This window comes from Schistocerca cancellata, chromosome 8 (assembly GCF_023864275.1).
Source record: "Schistocerca cancellata isolate TAMUIC-IGC-003103 chromosome 8, iqSchCanc2.1, whole genome shotgun sequence".
NCBI lineage: Eukaryota > Metazoa > Arthropoda > Insecta > Orthoptera > Acrididae > Schistocerca > Schistocerca cancellata.
In genome coordinates this window covers 75,574,380-75,595,543 of record NC_064633.1, presented here as the reverse complement: position 1 = coordinate 75,595,543, position 21,164 = coordinate 75,574,380, and the positions used below count along the sequence as shown (strand labels likewise).

At 39.7% G+C, this 21,164-nt stretch overlaps 1 protein-coding gene across 1 annotated transcript in view; it reads left to right on the top strand.

Annotated features, from left to right (window-relative positions):
* The first annotated feature begins 687 nt into the window (after window positions 1-687).
* Window positions 688-21,164, top strand: part of LOC126095096 (mitochondrial import inner membrane translocase subunit TIM50-C-like) — a 52,861-nt gene continuing 32,384 nt past the window's right edge. The window contains exons 1-4 of the mRNA XM_049909792.1: window positions 688-881; window positions 979-1,122; window positions 6,335-6,447; window positions 9,830-9,949. Of these exons, the coding sequence (XP_049765749.1) occupies window positions 725-881; window positions 979-1,122; window positions 6,335-6,447; window positions 9,830-9,949 (534 nt within the window). The 5' untranslated portion in view covers window positions 688-724. The remainder of the gene's footprint in view (window positions 882-978; window positions 1,123-6,334; window positions 6,448-9,829; window positions 9,950-21,164) is intronic.

Sequence of the window (21,164 nt, the reverse complement as noted above, 5' to 3'; positions counted from 1 at the left end):
TTATTAATGAGAGCAGTTCTGGGACCTTTCTATAGACGCTCCTGCAGTTTACTATTAGCAGATTAATATTGTTATTCCCTGTTGCATTTTGCCTACTCCTACCTCACCGCATCTCCGGAGGCGTCTTGTCGGGCCTAGGGAGGGAATTCTCTAACCTAAAAAACCCACATGCTGTCAAAAATAAAAGATGAAAACGAGCACGAAAACCGATGCATAATAATACAGCTTAGTTAGCCACGTAATTTTAAGAAATTAAAAAATTGACCCACAGAAGATCACACATTGGTGTCAAAACATATCTGAGTAAATATAAAAATAAACTAATTGTGTTCGCATAAGGCTGATTTTCAAAACAACCCAGTTTTTTAATCGCAAAAACGGAAGAACAAAAAGAGGAGCTTCGAACCTTAGTAAAATAGGTATTTTTCTCCATAATGAGATCCTGTATAATTTAAATAATTTATGAGTTTGCGAGAGCGTATTCGCTTTACTGTAAAATTTATGTTCTAGACCAACAGATGTCGGGCCAGCAGCAGCTTGAAATAATGTTGCTTGAACGCACCATGTTGCGGCGATTTACTGTATACGTATGTTTGCGCAGTATATTGTGCAGATATTTCGTCGGTTTTAGTGTTACTCTGATGACTGGAACGAAATAAACAAAGCAGTAGATCTCTGGATTCAAACTTGTTGTTACAGAGATATTAGTAATCATGATACAGGCATGGCCGCGAATACGGTGAAATTTTTACGTGTCGTGCGAAATGTTGCGAATGGTTTGAAAGCTGTGTCTTCCGTACAAGTTTATACTCCATTGCCGAGTAGACGCTGGACAAATGGTGACTTTAGAGTTGATACTTCTAGGTTCTACGCTTCAGAAGGTACAAGAAACCTCTGTTTACTTCGTTTAACCAGTCAACTCCATTCCTTTTTGCCGGTGGAATTTTGTGCTTACAACAAGTTTTTACTTACCTGTAGGAGTTGGAGTGGCGACGTCAGATAAAACAGAAACTGACGAAGATACCAAGAAGAGAGAAGCATCATGGAAGGCAATGAAATACGGATTTATAGCATTTGGAGTTTCGTTTGGTTTTTTGGGCTCCTATGCAATTTATGAATTAGGTAAGGTTATGAATAGTCGGTTTTGTTGCGTTTGCAGTAGTGAGTCATTTCAGTCATTTAATTTCCTCGCCATAAGATATTTCAAGGCTAATCAATGTTTTACTTGCACGGATCATAAGTCCAGTAGGCATTGTGGCCAAGCAATGCAATATAGTGAGTGGCATTTTCATGTCAGCAGTGAAGATAGTATGAAATACTAACTGCTCACTGTTCACACATCAGTAATTCAGTCAAAGGCAAAATTTTCCGTCTTCAGAACTGTAGCCTAACAGGAGAAACAGTTTCGTTAGGGAAAATGTTTTTCACTTCTAGACAATATAACTTGTGTTAGTATTACTTGAAAACTTTTATTTGCTTCATCCAGTGCTATTTTCCAGAGACATATCGTTAAGCAAAACGTAATTGCAGGCGCTATAATTATTTATGCAATTAATATGGAGTATGATCCACACCCCGAGAGGTGTGATTAAGGAAGCTGATACTGTTAATCTTTCACATGCAGGTAGTCTTTAGTTGACAAACATGGGTTAGCCATGTTAGCTTTTTATCAGAGCTACAAAAATCGGTACTATCCAACAATGTCCGATGCCTTCAGTACGGAGAAAGTTGTTATTTAATATACCAAAAAAAACCATTCTCTTGGGAAGATATCAGTTATATAAAAACACTAATAATGAAAAGATCATCATGCAAAACAGTTTCAATAAGCAAATTATTAAGCACATGTTACATAAGTAGTAACCATTAGGTTGCTCCTTGGTTTCATGGTCTTAAGTATATGGCTCCATGCTGCCTGTTTATTCTTCCTCATCCCCATCAGATAGCTAGTGACCTGTGTTGGACCAGTGGTCACCCCTGTTCGGTATGTCAATGACTTTTGCATTTTGTGTAGCTGTCAGTCTGTAGCCTTGGCTAAATATCAGCTCCAAGGAGCTTTTTGAAGGGTCACTGTTTGGACTCTTTCGTATGGATTCCAATTCTCTCCCGTGAAATTGCAAGTCTTGTATCTTTCATATTGCTTTTCATTCTGTCTTCGAACCGTACGTGGGCACCCGGCACTTGGACATTGTCAGATAGTACTGATTTTTGGGACTCCTCTTTGATAAAAAGCTGATTTGGGCCGCTCTGTTTTGTCAGCTAAGGAGCTGCTGCAACCAAAAGGGTAACAATTTCCATTCCTTTCCCACACATCTGGGGATGCGGATCATACTCCTTGTTTACTTGGGCTTTGGTCTCATGCCGACTGGACTGTGGTCATCGAGTTTACGGCTCAGTAACATTTTTAGCTTTGAAATTATTAGGTCCAGTACATCATCGGAACTGGTCACTTTCCTGACGTCCTGTAGACAGTCTCCTTGTCAAAGTGGGATCTTACCTCTTCATTTTTCGCAGTACCAACTGTTCCCTACTTACAGAGCCACCACATGGCAATCTCCTACTCATCCAACTTACTAAATTCTTTTTTCATACAAGGGACATCAATCCCCTGACTGTCACCCTCAGTTGTAATGCATCTGGAGAACCTTGCCATCTACCCACTTAGAATGTGCTGTCGATATTTTCACACCCACCTCTCCTTGTTTAGTATTTAGACTTTTGATTAGGATTGACCTATTTCAACGATCTCAAGTTTTAGTTGCCCCCGTGACCTTTTGGCATCTGTTTGTATAAATTTTTCTGGAGTATCAGGTAGGGATGGTGGTTATCGCTGGAACAACTGGTTTTCGGTTATATTGGTTTTATTACATGCCAGTTTAACCTTGTTGTTACCATTCAAAATAAATGTTTTCCAAAAAACCAATTTTTGGTTTTTTATTCTTGCTATTTCTGATAATAAAACATAGAATTCCAACAAAAATTACGAAAATTTTGGTCTCTTCGCTTCAAGACAGACAGAATGAAAATATTATATTAAATTGGTAAATAAAAGAGAACATAGTGTATTCACTGTTCACTGCTTTTCTCGAAAAGTTATAAGTGGCTGAATACAACAAAACATTAGCCTACCCATCTCCTATTGATTCCGATTTTTTGAAACTCTGCTCAAAATTATGTGGTAAACTGGGATCATACCACTATTTGGGAATTATGAATAGTGAGTGTAAGACTGAAAATTGAGGTTGAAGAACTGTTTTTTCGTGTTAATTTGGCCATTTTAGAGGACTATAAGCGGATAAAGGCATATTATGCAAATACAATCAACAGGTCAGCTACTTTGTATTTTTGTCATATAGTACAAATTAATTCTTGTTAAGTTTTAAATTTATTGCTGTTTACAGGATTTCCTTGCTCTTTTGTTATTCATAGAAATAGAAGACAATCTAGGTTGGTGCCATTCTGCAATATGATGGATGTGCAGTGATGACAGCGAGAAACTGCTGTATAGATCAGGTTGGGGCGAGTTTCGTGCACTGCACCTACACACACACTTTAAGCCACAACACAAGGCCATATGAACATTATCGTCTCAGCTTGATGCTAAACCATTTCTCATGCCATGTTTCTGTTTTTCCTTTCTGTCAGCATTGTTACTGAAATAGCACTGATCACTGTTGCCATATTCTGAAACAAATCAATATTTCAAACCATTGCAAATTCCACAAACAAAAATTACTCTTAAAAAAAAAAGTTTATTTAAAAACGAAAAAGTCCACCATGCTGCTATGGGTAATTGATATTTCGGTTTTTTATTTGGTTAGTAGTAAAAAGTAAAGAATGCCTGTTGTAACAGAGACCAAACAAATACTGAAAAATACTGATTATTCAGAAGTAGTAAAACACCGGTATCAGTTTTAACCGGTCGGTTTTTCCCAACCCTAGTATCAGGGTAGTACCATCATTTACACTGTTGACTCTGAAACCTGATATAAGATGGGATATGTTTTTACATCTCTTGCTGGTTAATAACAACACTCATTGGTGGAATATGTAGTGCTTTTATGACAGAGCTGATAGCCATTAATAGAGCTCATTGTTTTCTTAAATAGACCATCTTCAATTGCATTTTATTTTGCAGTGACCCAATGAGCAGTCTCCTGGCTATCGATCAGTGTTACTTTTGTCACCCTGTAATATCTGCTGTTCACTGTCTTCTATCTGACCTTAGTTGTACTACCTGATGAGTTGTCCTGCTATGGGTCGCAAACCATGCAGTTATTCCTTGTAATGAACTGACTGGCCATTTGGCTAAAGGAACAGTTACTTGTTAACATTCAGTTTGATGACGCCAGATTTGAATTTGGTCCAAATAAGAGCTTTACTCAACAGGAAATGGAACATCATCTGGTGGGCTAAAAAACTCTATGCTATCAAGGAGACCACCACTTCAGGATGATCCTCTTTCTGTTTCTCCAGATAGGAATCCACCTTCAGATGCCATCTTTGCATTGACCATACCAGATTAACCCATATTTATATCTTTTGTAATCCGCATTTTGATTGTGGAGCTTTAGAGGCATTAGTCACTTCCAGTGGGAATGCCCCTTCTGCCCCTCCACACTAAGTTTGGTTTTCCAGATTCTTTCTCTACTGTTGGCAGATGATGTATGGCATTTCCTCTGAGAAAGTGGTTTTCATTCTCAACTGTAATCTTTTAAATTGTTTTTGAGGTCGAGAGAGGGTGGTTTGGGGCTTTGGTGCCTCCCACCACTTGCTGGGCTCAGGGCCGCTCGTCCCTACTTTCTCTGCCATCTACCCTGGCCATCCCTCTTTTATTTTGTGTTACTCTTAGGTTTGGTTACCCATTATTTTTTCTGCTGCAATGTATTATACTTTTTAATAGGGCCCTTTCATTTTGTTCTCTTATGAAGACAAAGATTCTTTATCCTTGATACTAGCTGATGATGATAGAACGGTTGAGCAAGTTTTTACACTTTCTTTGAGAGTGCCCTCTGGATGCATCTTTAACATTTTGACCGTAATGGATTGAGGATGGGATGTTTGTGGGGCGCTGTTGAGTCCTGGAGGCACTCACCTTCTTTTACTATTTTTGATTATGTTTTTAGCCTTTTCACTTTTGCTGTTACAAACTTCCCAGTTACAAGGCATGATTTATTCCTATACTGTCTTAGCCCTTTTCTCGGTTTGGTGAGAAGTGAGATGTGGGCGAGATATCTGTAGCCACAGATGAGTCCTGTGGGAGCTCCTGTCTGCTCTGTGACTGGCATACTGGCCTGACCAATACACTTTTACTTCTCTTTAAATTGTGTCCCATCTCTGGCATTGATATTGCCTTCAGTGCCTTGATTTTACCACTCCTACATACAATCACAAATTGATTTGATTTCTGGCTGATATCATTAACTCCACAGGGCATATCTCTTGACTGATAAAGACTGATGGCTTCACTGTTCAATCTCATAACCCTACCAACCAACCACCCAACCAATATTCATCTGGCCCTCATTTAGGTTTCCCAGTTTTCATTGATCACTTTAGTAAATGGCAAGTTGGTTGCTTCAGTAAGCTGCATGCAGTTTGCTACCCATTCCTATAGCATTCTACGACAGTGTTGCAAGTCTAATGACTGATGGAATATGGTACCATATATTTACTTCCTACCTTTTTGAATTGCACAGGAAGATAGCATCCCTCAACACATTCTCTAGTCTTTGCAGTGCATATGGCCTCAGTCTTCCCTAGTCATCTGTAATGATGACCATTCCACTGACAAGATTAGTTCTTAGCTTTCTTCTCATTTTACATCCTGCTCCCGTGCAGCAATTTGTGACCCCCCCCCACCACACACACACACACACACACACACACACACACCTCTTTATTCATATGTGCAGCATGCAACCATTGCTCTGCACACCTCAGAGCATTTCTGCTTGCCTCCCTATTCCTGTCTTTCACCACTGCATTCCCACCCTCTCAATATTTCTTGCTATTACCTGCTATATTCTTCTTTCACACTGATGACACATACTGTGTCAGACACACTTACCTCATAGAAGAGCTGCAGAATCAGGTTACTCTCCCTCCCTCCCCACCAACTTCCAGTGAGAATGTGTGTGTGTGTGTGTGTGTGTGTGTGTGTGTGTGTGTGTGTGTGTGTGAGAGAGAGAGAGAGAGAGAGAGAGAGAGAGAGAGAGAGAGTATTGTTAGTGAAGCTTGTTTGCTTCCTGTAAGTTTGTGGCTTACTCAGTGTGTTGAATAAGCATAAATTTTCTGTAAGTTTTGTGTGTGATTTAAAAATTCCTTTTTTCAGGGTCACCTGAGACAGATGAGCAAGGAAATGTAGTTGAGGATGAATTTAGTAGTATGCCTCTCCCAATACAGTACCTCAGGAGGACATGGAGGCAAATGAATTATTTCAAAAAGGTAGGTATGTTATGCACACTCCATAACTTGGAACTTACAAATTTTTTGGGTAGTTTTCTTTTTTTCTTTTGCCTGTCAGTTTTCTATTCAGTTAGTCCTAAATTATTTTTTGTTTCAGTTTTTGAGAGTTTCAAACATTTAAGCAATTGTTACCTCACAACTGTTATTTTCTTTCTAGACACATAATTCGTGTTTTTGATAAATTGTAAGATGATAGTTTTCTAAACTATTTTTGTGTCAGAAATATTGGTTATGATATGTGTATAAATTCTGGGCACTTGATCACTAAGTCAGCTTTTGTGCATCACTACCATCAAGTAAGATGAAGTTACAAAGCATACTGTCCAGTTTTGTGTGTGACTTTCATTCTTTGTTATTGTAAAGTGAATGATGAAATGCAAACAGCACAGTGAGTTATGCAATGACATAGCAGTAGTATGCATGTTAATCACGAGTCCTACATAAGATCTGTTGAATGTTTTTGTTTCATGTAAAGCATTCACAGTACCTGTAACGAGAAGGTCTCCATTGAAACTTTGTAAAGAGTTTTTCACTTCCCAGAATTAGAAAATGGTGATTGTTATTGGTGCATTCTCAATTTGGACTTAACATTTTGGTAAGACTGCAGTGGCATTCCTCCATCCCCCCTGCTGCCCATTCCTCCCACATGTTACTTCAATAGTAGTGCATCTGTTTAGGCAGCTGTCCAGACCTGAGTTTTGTAGCATCTCCACAGGAAAGCAATAGCTGTGAAAGTATTGCCTGCAGCAGGCACATTCAGCAGCCACAATGTTTTGGTTTTGTGCATAAAGAAAATGAAAGTACAATATATTGCAAAAAAAAAAAAAAAACAAAAAAAAAAAAAACACACACACACACTTTTCCTTTCCACTGGCACACAAGCTAACTTTCAGAACCAGGGAATGTGCCATCCAGAAAAAAGACAATAGAAAAAGTAGAAAAATTTGTACCAAGACCAGGATTCAAACATGGGGCTCCAGCTCACAAGGCAGATGCACTAATCACTGTGCCATCCTGGCACATTGGCTTTGCACAACTGCACAGGCTATGCCGGCATGCCTCCCTTCTGAATCCAGAATACAATTCACAACTTAGATTGAAGTGGGAGGCATGCTAGAGCAATCCACGCACATGTACAAATCCACTGTGCCAGGATGGTGCAATAGTTAACTCATCTGCCTAGTGAGATGGAGACCCGGATTCCAGTCCCAGCCTTGGTATAAATTTTCATTTTTCAGTCTGTGTATGTATACATCAATACTTGATTGATAGATATAATTTCAGGAGGCAGAGTTCCACACGGCTAGCTCTTATAGGCAGCTGTAAGAGAGTAGTGAGGCTGTGACACTGCTACAATCATCCTGAGGGCCTAGTTCTTAAAGCCAAATTAGCTCCATTGGACTAGCTCTAATGACTGTCTTCTTGGTTGAGAGAGAATGGCCTATTTCTGGACTGTTTTATAGGGTCAGCTTTCTTCAGAAGCATTGACACGGTTCTGTTTGATTGATGCAGCTGGAACTCAGGCCAGTTTGGCAGTTTGCGCTTACAAGCAGTTAGGAACCACTACGTTTCCTCCGCTCTGTGATGAAAAAATACAGGTGTAGCATCTGCACTCCATTTTCAACTTGCATAAATGTGAACACAGTCCATATTTACATTAACAGAATCCAAAAATACATTGGCTGCAATGAACTCTTTGTTATTATTGAATAGTGTGTTGTGGATTTTTGGATCGCTGCCCCAGACACATGGTTTCTCTTTTTTATTATTGAAGAGTCTGTTGTGGATTTTTTGACCACAGATCCAGACAAATGGTTTGGGTCGGTTGTCAATCTCAGTGTCACTGCACTCTCACCAAAGTTGTTCTGGCTGCCTGCTATAGCCTGTAACCATCTGAAAATGTTGAGCATATTGCGGGAGGAAACGTTTTCATACAGACCCTAGAGCCAAATGTTCAGCAGTTCTCCTAGAGAGTTCAAAGTGTCACAGATGTTGATGTTCATTCCAGATTTAGACAAACATTAATTGATTAACATGGTGTGCAGAGACGAGCCCTGTAACCAGCCAATATGGAAAATGAGAGTCCCTGTTATCTGTCACATGGTAGCTCAGTGCTTAAAATGAGTGAGGTGCTGCAGTGTTAAGACACTGGGGAGATGATGGTCCAAATTCTGTCCAGCAATCCAGATGTAAGTTTCCCATGGATTCTGTACATTGCTTAAGGCAAATATTGGTATAGTTTCTTCAAAAAGGACACAGCTGATTTCCTCCCCCAATCTCAGCTTGTACTCAGTTTCTGATGACTTTGTCATCAAGGAAAGGCTAATGCTCTTCATTTTCTTGTGTGCTTGAAATGTCTATTCACATTCCTAGATGTCTGCCTTGTGAAGTGTTGATTACAAATGATACTAGAGGTTCTTACTTGTGTGTGTGTGTGTGTGTGTGTGGGGGGGGGGGGGCGCGTGTGTGTGCGTGTGTGTGTGTGTGTGTGTGTGTGTGTGTGTGTGTGTGTGTATGCACTCACACTATATGTTGAGTGTAGGAATTCATATTTGACATTGGTTTAAATATATGATCTTAATGAGTCACAAGCAAGACGTTTTAGACTCTCTCGTCATCTTTCATATACATAAAAAGGTGGAGAAGTAGAATCTAGAGGGAGGAAATGATTGTAATGAATGTACTGGACACTCAGTTAACATATATGGCAAAATGTGTGGTCTCTCTCGACCAGTTATGACTAGGGTGGTGAGGGAGAGACTGTTTGTGCTCATAGTATTTTTGCATTTCTTTCCTAACAGTGGATGGAAATCCAACCATCCTAGGCAGCCTTTAAGTAAGGCACTGCTTCGTAACATGAAATTTTCTGCTTAAACAAGATTATCAGTTTGTGATTTTTGGAACCTGGTTTCTATTTTAAGTGAAGATTAAATAAATACGATGTACATTTCAAAGCTTCATTGTCTCTGATCTCATTCCTCTATTAATAAACAGAATGGGCCAAGAGACACATTTAATGACTTACTCATTTTTTCTTGTTTTAGTTCCCAGTTAGCTTATGCTTAATTCTTATAGTTATTATTTTTAACTCAGCTTGTTTGCCTTTTAATTCTTCAAATAGTAAAAACACCAAATTTACACTGGATATGCAATAATCTCATATTTTAGAACTTACCACTGTTATTTCCAACACATATTTTTTCCCCATCACTTTTATGTTGCAATTGCCAGACTAAGCACTTTCATTTTCCTGTAGATTACAGCAATTTTTGGGGGTAAGTGCAGTCATGTGGTTTCTTTTTATTATTCTTCATGTATGAAACAAAAAATACATTGTGTGCTTATAAAGATATTCTTTCAGCTGATAAGGGAGCCATCTCGAGAAAAACTTCTTCCGGATCCCCTGACATATCCCTACCAGCAACCTCCATACACGCTTGTTTTGGAAATGAAGGATGTACTAGTTCATCCTGATTGGACAGTAAGTATTACATAATTTCTCTGACATTTTTAATTCTTTTGTGGCTTACTAGTTGTGGGTCTAAGATTTTTGTTGGCTGAGGGTACCACAAAAGCGTACATGTACCCTTAGTTACAGCACTGTGATATTAGAGTGACTGTTGTAAACACAAAGTAAACCAGGAAGAGTTGTTTGGTTTATTTAATGTCAAATGTAACCACTAATATTTGAAAGTGTGTTCTCTGTTCCCTTTCCTAATTCATATTCGTATATCAAACAATGGAAAATCTTGGACTGAATACTGAATAACAATATGAGCTACAGTAGACACTGCTGCTTACTGTGCCCACTTTCTGCCGCAACACACACACACACACACACACACACACACACACACACACACGTTCATGCAAAAACAACTCCTACACTTGCCTGTTTCCCCCCCCCCCCCCTCCACTGAGGCCCGACTGAAGGAAGTAACAATCTCATCTGGGGTGGATAATGGGGGATACAGAAAAGGCATTGGGCAGAGAAAGGAAAGGATACCATGTTAGGGGTGTGGGAGATGCAGTACTGCTGCTTGCGGAGTGTACAGGGTTGTGATAGAGACAGATTGGTGGCCTGTTAGTTACAGCATTGGGAGGCTATGCTATTGAGAGGAAAAAAAAGGAGAAGAGAAAGGGAAAGGACTATGCAGCTGTGCTTGGGGGAGTAGAAGGCATGTGTGAGATTAGAGTGGTAGCAGGGAAGAAGGTAAAAATAAGTATAGGACAGGGACTAGGGAAGGTTGAAACCATGACCATAATGAGAATGAAGGATGTGTTGCTGGGAGAGTTTCCATTTGTCCAATTGAGAAAAATTATTGTTGGTGTCAAGAATTTAAAGGGCAGAGTTGTGAAGCAGTCGTTGAAGTCAAGCACGCTGTTGCGTGGCATGCTCACCAACTATATGGTCCAGTGGCCTCTGGGATGCATTTTGGTGGTGGCCATTCATCTGGACAGACAGCTTGTTAGTGGTCATGCCCACGTGGAATTCCACATAATGGTTGCAGCTAAGTTAGTAGACTGCATGACTATATTCAGCTGTGGTCCTGCCTTTATGGGATAGGAAATGACTGTGACAAGATGAGAGTAGGTGGTAATGGGAGAATGTATGAGACAGGTCTTAAAGCTAGGTCTGCTACAGGGGTAAGAGCCATGCAGCAATGGCAACAGAGTAGGAGGAGGTTGGACAGTGGTATTGCATAGGCTGGGTGGGTGGTAGAATGGTAATGTAGGAGGATAGTTGGGGTGATATTTCTGATTTCTAGGCATGACAAAAGGTAGTTGAAGCCCTGGTAGAGAAACTGATTCAGTTTCTACAATCCTGGATCAGATTGAGTCATGAAGGGCCAAACAGTTGCCCCTCCCCCCTCCCCCCCCCCCTTTTACATATGGACTAACCACAAAGGAGTGCACTCTTCATGGCTCAGTATCAACCAGGACAGGAGCAACTGAATCACATTCAACTCTTCTGTACAGCCACTAACCACCACACTTGAGGTCGCTACTCACCCATGTTGGGACTCAGTCCCTGGAGACAACAGTGGTTTGTGTGTGGGAGTGTAAATGGCTACAGAAAACTACTATTTTTGTAACAGTGTGAAATTTGCAGGGTTTAGGCACAAAGAAAAGAGAAGTCTTCCATGAACTAGGCCTGTTGAAGATAAATGTGTGTGTGTTCTCAGTGAAAGGTGAAGCAGAAGGGAATCAAAAATATAGCAGATTAGTAATTTTTACAGTGGCAGTAATGAGGAGGAAAGGCTGACCGTCCATAAGGAATGTAGAGGAGATATCATGTACAGGGAGGAAATTAATGTGAGAATTATGACTGTGAAAATCTCAAGATATGCCCATGGAATTATCTTTGTTGGAGCTTATGCACATACAGATGATACTGACAGTAAAGCCAAAGGTACGTTTCATGAAAAAAGCGTGTTAGAAAGCATAAGCACCTACAAAGAAAAAATTTTAATGGAAAAGTAGGAGTGGCTACCAATAGTGGAGTAGTGGAAGATTTGGAGATGACACAGTAAATGACAGTGGAGAAAGATTAGTTGACACATGTGAGACATTGTCCTTGAAGATTTAAAATGGTTTATTTCCTCACCAAGAGATCCATATGTATCCATGGGAGGATCCTTCCATAAATATCAGGTGAATAATAGACTATATTCTTCTTCATCACTGCACTGCACTGCACTATATTTTTCATCACTGCACTGCACTGAACAGATATTTGAATGTTGTGCATGGGTAGTTGAATTTAGTGAAACTAAACTTCTAATTGTTGTTGTTTATAGGTCCACGAACTCTGACTTCAGAGCATTTCTGTTTGAGCTAGAGAGGGTTCTTGGTTCACTTTATAGGAAGTACCAGAAATTAGTTATATGTGGTGACTTCAGTATTAATTTTGTATATGATTGTGCAAGAAAAAGCATGTTGGTAGATCTCCTAAACTTACATGATCTGATGCAGACTGTGTCTTTTCCAACTAGAGTGCAGGGGAACAGTAGCATAGGCATAGACAAAAGTTTTATTCACTCTTCATTACTAGATGGCCATTCTGTTAGTAAAGGGGCTAATGGCCTTTCTACATCTACATGGATACTCTGTAAATCGCATTTACGTGCATGGCAGAGGGTTCATCGAACCACCTTCACACTTCTCTATTATTCCAATCTCGTATAGTGCGTGGAAAGATTGAACACCTGTATCTTTCCTTACGAGCTCTGATTTCCCTTATTTTATTGTGGTGATTGTTCCTCCCTATGTAGGTTGATGTCAACAATATATTTTTGCATTCGAAGGAGAAAGTTGGTGACTGGAATTTCGTAAGAAGATTCCGTTGCAACGAAAAACGCCTCCGTTGTAATGATGTCCAGCCTAAATCCTGTATCCTTTCTGTGACACTCTCTCCCATATTTCGTGATAGTACAAAACATGCTGCCTTTCTTTGAACTTTTTCGATGTACTCCGTCAGTCCTATCTGGTAAGGATCCCACGCTGCATAGCAGTATTCTAAAAGAGGACAGACAAGCATAGCGTATGCAGTCTCCTTAGTAGGTCTGTTACATTTTCTAAGTGCCCTGCCAATAAAATGCAGTCTTTCGTTAGCCTTTCCCACAACAATTTCTGCGTGTTCCTTCCAATTTAAGTTGTTCGTAATTGTAATACTTAGGTATTTAGTTGAATTTACACTTTTAGATTAGACTGATTTATTGTGTAACTGAAGTTTAATGTGTTCCTTTTAGCACTCATGTGGATTACCACACACTTTTCATTATTTAGGGTCAACTGCCACTTTTCGCACCATTCAGATATCTTTCCTAAATCGTTTTGCAGTTTTTTTTGTTCTTCTGATGACTTCATTAGTCGATAAACTACAGCGTCATCTGCGAACAACCGAAGACTGCTGCTCAGATTGTCTCCCAAATCGTTTATATAGATAAGGAACAGCAAAGGGCCTCTAACACTACCTTGGGGAACACCAGAAATCACTTCTGTTTTACTCGATGACTTTCCGTCAATTACCACGAACTGTGACCCCTCTGACAGGAAATCACAAATCCAGTCACATAACTGAGACGACATTCTACACCTACATTTATATTCCAGAAGCCACACAACGGTGTATGGTGGAGGGCACTTTACATGCCACTGTTATTATCTCCCTTTCCTGTTCCAGTTGCATATGGTTCGCGGGAAGAATGACTGCCGGAAAGCCCCCGTGCATGCTCAAATCTCTCTAATTTTACATTCGTGATCTCCTCAGGAGGTATAATTAGGAGGAAGCAATGTATTCATTACCTCATCCAGAAATACACCCTCTCAAAACCTGGACAGCAGGCTGCTTCCATAAGCAGGCAATTGCACTATGAGCCGCTTGTGTGGTACAGTGTCAAAAGCCTTCCGGATATCCAGAAATACAGAATCGATCTGAGATCCCTTGTCGATAGCACTCAACACTTCATGTAACTAAAGAGCTAGTTGTGTTTCATAGGAACGATGTTTTGTAAACCCATGTTGACTGTGTGTCAATAGACAGTTTTCTTCGAGGTAATTCATAATGTTCGAACACAATATACGTTCCAAAGTCCTGCTGCAGATCGACGTTAACAATATGGGCCTGTAATTTAGTGGATTACTCCTACTACCTTTATTGAATATTGGTGTGACCTGTGCAACTTTCCAGTCTTTGGGTATGGATCTTTCATCGAGCGAACGGTTGTATATGATTGTTAAGTATGGAGCTAAAGTATCAGCATACTCTGAAAGGAACCTAATTGGTATACAGTTGGCACCAGAAGACTTGTTTTTTATTAAGCGATTTAAGTTGCTTCACTACTACGAGGATATTTACTTCAACGTTATTCATGTTGGCAGCTGTCCTCGAATCAAATTCTGGAATATTTACTTCATCTCCTATTGTGAAGGCATTTCAGAAGGCTGTGTTTAGTAATTCTGCTTTATCAGCACTGTCTTCTATAGTATCTCTATTGCTATTGCACAGAGAAGGCATTGATTGTTTCTTGCCGCTAACATTCTTCACATACAACCAGATTCTCTTTGCATTTTCTGCCAGGTTTCGAGACAAAGTTTCATTGTGGAAACTGTTATAAGCATCTCGCATTGAAGTCTGCGCTAAATTTCAAGTTTCTGTAAAAGATTGCCAATCTTGGAGATTTTGTGTTTGTTTAAATTTGGCATGTTTGTTTCATTGTTTCTGCTACAGTGATCTAACCTGTTTTGTGTACCAAGGAGGATCAGCTCCGCCGTTTGTTAATTTACTTGGTATAAATCTCTGGTACTATTTCTCTGAATTTAAGCCACATCCAGTCTAGACTTATATTATTAATGTGGAATGAGTGGAGATCGTCTCTCAGGAAGGCGTCAAGTGAATTTTTATCTGCTTTTTTGAATAGATATATTTTTCGCTTATTTTTCGAGGATTTGGGGATTACAATATTCAGTCTCGCTACAACAACCCTGTGTTTACTAATCCCTTATCGGTTTTGATGCTCATTATTAACTCAGGATTATTTGTTGCTAAGAGGTCAAGTGTGTTTTCACAACTGTTTACTATTCGCTTGGGCTCATGAACTAACTGCTCGAAATAATTTTCAGAGAATGCGTTTAGCATGATTTTGAATGATGTTTTATGCGTACCTCTGGAATTGAACATGTATTTTCGTCAACATATTGAGGGTAAATTAAAGTCACCACCAACTATAATAGTATGAGTTGTGTACGTGTTTGAAATCAAACTCAAGTTTTCTTTGAACCTTTCAGCAACTGTATCATCTGAATTGGGAGGTCAGTAAAAGGATCCAATTATTATTTTATTCTGATTGCCAACAATGACCTCTGCCCATACTAACTCACTGGAAGTATCTACTTCAATTTTCCGACAAGTTAAACTACTTCTGACAGCAAAAAACACACCACCGCCAACCGTGTTTAGCCTATCCTTTTGAAACACCGTTAGGTTCTTCACAAAAATTTTGGCTGAGCTTTTATCCAGCTTTAGCCAGCTTTCAGTGCCTATAATGATTTGAGCATCAGTGCTTTCTATTAGCACTTGGAGCCCTGGTACTTTCCCAACACAGCTATGACAATTTACAGTTGTTATACCAATGGTTCCTTTATCTATGTTCTTCCTGTGTTCCTGCGCCCTTTCTGACTGACGCCCTTCTTGTGTTTTTCTGAGACCCTCGAACCTAAAAAACTGCCCAGTTCACACCACACAGTCCCTGCTACCCATATAGCCGCCTCCTGCGTATAGTGGACACTTGGCCTATTCAGCGGAACCCGAAACCCAACCACTCTTTGACGCAAATTGAGGAATCTGCAGCCTACACGGTCGTAGAACTGTCTGAGCCTCTGATTCAGACCCTCCACTCAGCTCTGTACCAGAGGTCCGCAATCGGTCATGTCGACTATGCTGCAAATGGTCAGCTCTGTTTCATCTTGCAAGCAAGACTGGCAGCCTTTACCACTTCTGTTAGCCGCTCAAAACCAGAGAGAATATTTTCTGATCCAAGTGACACACATCATTGGTACTGATGTGAGCAACCACCTACAGTTGGCTGCACCCTGTGCTCTTCATGGCATTCGGGAGGACTCCACCCGGTATGCACAAGGAGTGCACATTGGTTTTCTTACCCTTCTTGTCAACGAAGTCCCTAAGGGGCCCCATAATGTGCGTGATGTTGAAGCTCCCAACTACCAATAATCCCACCCTCTGTGATTTCCCGGATCTTGCAGGCTGAGTGGTTTCCTCTGAAACAGGACAGGTGACAGCATCTGGCTCAGCGACGGTGTCAGCCACACAGACAGACCTGGAACCTGTTTGTCAGACAAACTGGGGAGGCCTTACGTGCGACCGCCTGGGAAGTCTTTCGCCACCTGCTTTGCCCCGGGGCAACCTCCCACTCGACCACAGGTGAGGGATCAGCCTCAGTGTGAGTAGTAACTTGGTTGGCCACCAGTGAGGACCGATCGGAGGACTCGGACGTGCTGGACATCCATTGGATCCTCATGGCCGGCCCACAACAGTGGTGCCCATCCACTGCAGCCTCGAGCTGTGTAACCGAAGCCATCACAGCCTGAAGCTGAGAGTGAAGTGTCACCAACTCTGCTCTTATCTGCACACAACAATCGCAGTCCCTGTCCATACTAAAGACTGTGGAAAACTAAACTATGCAGATAAACGGACTATCAGCACAAGCTGCGCAACTCTGCTGTAGACCCTGATGAAAACACAGGAACTGTGTCTAGTGATACGCAGATATTCAAAAACCGAACTACCAAAGCACTCAGGTGAAACTAAATAATTCGCCCCTGATTAGGAACTTGTAATATGTCACAAAATCGGTTTACTTTCTGATGCAAACGAAAGCACGAGAACTGTGGCTATTAGATATTAAATTTACACACAGAAACTCAAGAATATAAACTATTAAATATAAACTAGATAATAAAATTCGCTCCTGGTTAGAAACTCATAAATGTCACAAAAGCAGTTACTTCCCTGTTGCTGCATCTGTCTCGTTCGGCTACTACTGCCTGACTTTCAGACCATGATGCACAAATTTTGACATTAAAAGGCTTCTGTACTCAAGCAAATGTCACATATAATTACAAACTATGTAAGAAAGCTAATGCAGTGGCAATAGACAGTTTTGTAAACCTCGTTAAGGAACAAGAGTGGCAGGATGTTTGTAGTGCCAATAACATAGATGACAAATGTAATGCTTTTTAACACATTTTCTCATGCTCTTTGAGAGTTGCTTTCCATTAGAACATTCTAAATGGGGTACGAGCAGTAAAATGCAGACTGGGTGGCTGACCAGTGGGATAAGGACATCATGCAGAACATAGCAGGAATTATATCGAACTGTTAGAAGTAGTCACAATCGAGCTAAGGTAGCCCATTACAAACAGTACTGTAAGGTGTTTAAAATGTTATGAGGAAGGCAAAGAGTATGTGGTATACAAATAGACTAGCTAATTCACATGGTCAGTTGTGAAGAAAGTGTCTGGTCAGCAGCACAAGGTTGTCGATACAAAGTCAGTTTGTAGTAAAAATACTTCTGTTACTGATAAATCTGATATATGTACAGTATTTAACAATCATTTTGTGAGCATTATTGGTGAATTAAATAAAAATTTAGTTTCTACAGGAAATCGTATAACTCTCTTGGCAAATGAACTTCCGAGATTGATGTCTGAAATACTCCTCTGTGATACAGACAAGGGGAGATTGAGTCAATAATTAAATCACCGAAGGCTAAGGACTCTCATGGATATGACGGAGTGCCTAGCAGAATATTAAACTACTGTGCTGTGCATGTTAACCCTGTATTTAGCCATATTTGTAATTTTTCCTTTAGGAATGGTTGGTTTCCTGAACAATTAAAGTACTCAGTAGTAAAGCCGCTTTATAAAAAGGGAGAAATGGACAATGTAGACAGTTTTAGACCTATTTCTATGCCATCAGTGCTTGCTAAAGTTTTTGAAAAGGCTGTTTATGTAAGGATAATTGATCATTTTATGTCACATAATTTGCTATCAAATGTACAGTTCAGCTTTAGAACTCATATTTTTTAATTTAAGTAAAGATCACAAAATATTGCTCCAGAAGTTAGACCATTACGGAATAAGGGGAGTAGCTCACAATTGGTTCACCTTTTACTTTAATTCACAGTGTTGAGAATGGCTGTGACGTGGGGTTCTGAGTGAGGTACAGTCAATTGGGGGGTGCCCCAGGGATCAGTGTTGAGGCCATTCCTATTCCTTATTTATATAAATGATTTGCCCTCTAGTATTAACGGTAATTCTAAAGTATTTCTGTTTGCTGATGATACTAACTTGGTAGTAAAGGATGTTGTGTGCAACATTGGCTCTGTTTCAAATAGTGCAGATCATAACATGTAGAAAATAAAATACAACAAAACCCAACATTTTAATTTCACAAAATGGGAATATGATTAGTGGAACTAAACAGTTCAAATTTTATTTATTTATTTACATTTTCTTTGCGTGGATCCATCGTAATGTTGGCCTTTGCAAACGTCAGACTTAATACTATGGTTATATTTATACTTTTAAAATGCACTATATTCTGTAGCTGTTGCTTTATATGTCTATTTTTTTACATTTACTACATTACAACTGATATGCCAATACCTCATGTTACAATTACTATCTTAAAATTCGTTGAAAGAATATAAACATTTTTCTATTAGAAAAGATTTAAATTTTGTTTTAAAAGCATTTCCCATATACATTCTTAGAGCGTTTGGTAACTTGTTATACCAAATCAAACCACTGATATATGGACTTCTATCAGCCATTTTTAACGTTGTTCTGTTGGTTGACTAATAAAAAATACAACTATTTTTAAGATGTACAGAGAATATATTGTCAGATATTTGTGGTGCACAAACACTTCATGACATGAATCTGTATGTCCCATCCCATGTATATGTCTTATTGCTCTTTTCTGTAGTAGTAGTAGTATTCTTTTTAAATGTACAGTAGCTGCACAGCCCCATAGTTCAATTCCGTTATAGAAAAAGGGGTAAAGTGTTCCATAATATACTAATTTCAGTGCTTGGCTAGGAACTATTTTGCAAGCTGGCTGAGGAGATACATGACTTTTCCGCATACAAAATTAATGTGGTATGTGCACTGCAAATTTTCATCAACAAGCACACCCAGGAATTTACAGTTACCATTTTATGTTGCAGAGATATTAAGCACACTGTTCATGTTGTTGTGGTGATAACTGCCTGTTTTAAATGTCAGTAGTTGAGATTTGGTGACATTCACCTTTAGTCCCTGATCATTGAAGTATTTTGTTACTTCTGTTACACCACTAGTAGTAAGAGATACTAGCTCCTTAGATTCACTCCCATAGAATAAGATTGACGTGCCATCTGCATAGCTTACAATATGGGAGTTAATGGGTTGTGCAATGTCGTTAATATATATAAGGAAGAGAAAGGGTCCAAGGATTTAGCCCTGTGGTACACCTTGTAATACAGGTTCACTGGTGGACTAGGAGTTCATGATTTTATTATCTAGTTTGTATGACAGTTTAGTGCTTTGCTTATGATCCAGCAGGTATGTGGTTAGGGTTAGGGGTAAGATAGATACTGCCTACAGGAAAATTAAAGAGACCTTTGGAGAAAAGAGAGCCACTTGTATGAATATCAAGAGCTCAGATCGAAACCCAGTTCTAAGCAAAGAAGGGAAAGCAGAAAGGTGGAAGGAGTATATAGAGGGTCTATACAAGGGCGATGTACTTCAGGACAATATTATGGAAATGGAAGAGGATGTAGATGAAGGTGAAATGGGAGATATGATACTGCGTGAAGAGTTTGTCAGATCACTGAAAGACCTGAGTCGAAACAAGGTCCCGGGAGTAGACAACATTCCATTAGAACTACTGACGGCCTTGGGAGAGCCAGTCCTGACAAAACTCTACCATCTGGTGAGCAAGATGTATGAGACAGGCGAAATACCTTCAGACTTCAAGAAGAATATTATTACTCCAATTCCAAAGAAAGTGGGTGTTGACGGATGTGAAAATTACCAAACTATCAGTTTAATAAGTCACGGCTGCAAAATACTAACGCAAATTCTTTACAGACGAATGGAAAAACTAGTAGAAGCCGACCTTGGGGAAGATCAGTTTGGATTCCGTAGAAATATTGGAACACGTGAGGCATACTGATCCTATGGCTTATCTTAGAAGCTAGATTAAGGAAAGGCAAACCTACGTTTCTAGCATTTGTAGACTTAGAGAAAGCTTTTGACAGTGTTGACTGGAATACTCTCTTTCAAATTTTGAAGGTGGCAGGGGTAAAATATAGGGAGCGAAAGGCTATTTACAACTTGTATAGAAACCAAATGGCAGTTATAAGAGTTGGGGGCATGAAAGGGAAGCAGTGGTTTGGAAGGGAGTGAGACAGGGTTGTAGCCTCTCCCCGATGTTACTCAATCTGTATATTGAGCCTGCAGTGAAGGAAACAAAAGAAAAGTTTGGAGTAGGTATTAAAATCCATCGAGAAGAAATAAAAACTCTGAGGTTCGCCGATGACATTGTAATTCTGTCAGAGACAGCAAAGGACTTGGAAGAGCAGTTGAGCGGAATGGATAGTGTCTTGAAGGGAGGATATAAAATGAAAATCAACAAAAGCAAAACGAGGATAATTAATGTAGTCGAATTAAGTCGGGTGATGCTGAGGGAATTAGATTAGGAAATGAGACACACAAAGTAGTAAAGGAGTTTTGCTATTTGGGGAGCAAAATAACTGATAATGGTCGAAGTAGTGAGGATATAAAATGTAGACTGGCAATGGGAAGGAAAGCGTTTCTGAAGAAGAGAAATTTGTTAACATCGAGTATAGATTTAAATGTCAGGAAGTCGTTTCTGAAAGTATTTGTATGGAGTGTAGCCATGTATGGAAGTGAAACATGGACGATAAATAGTTTAGATAAGAAGAGAATAGAAGCTTTCGAAATGTGGTGCTACAGAAGAATGCTGAAGATTAGATGGGTAGATGACATAACTAATGAGGAGGTGTAGAATAGGATTGGGGAGAAAAGAAGTTTGTGGCACAACTTGACTAGAAGAAGGGATCGGTTGGTAGGACATGTTCTGAGGGGATCACCAATTTAGTATTGGA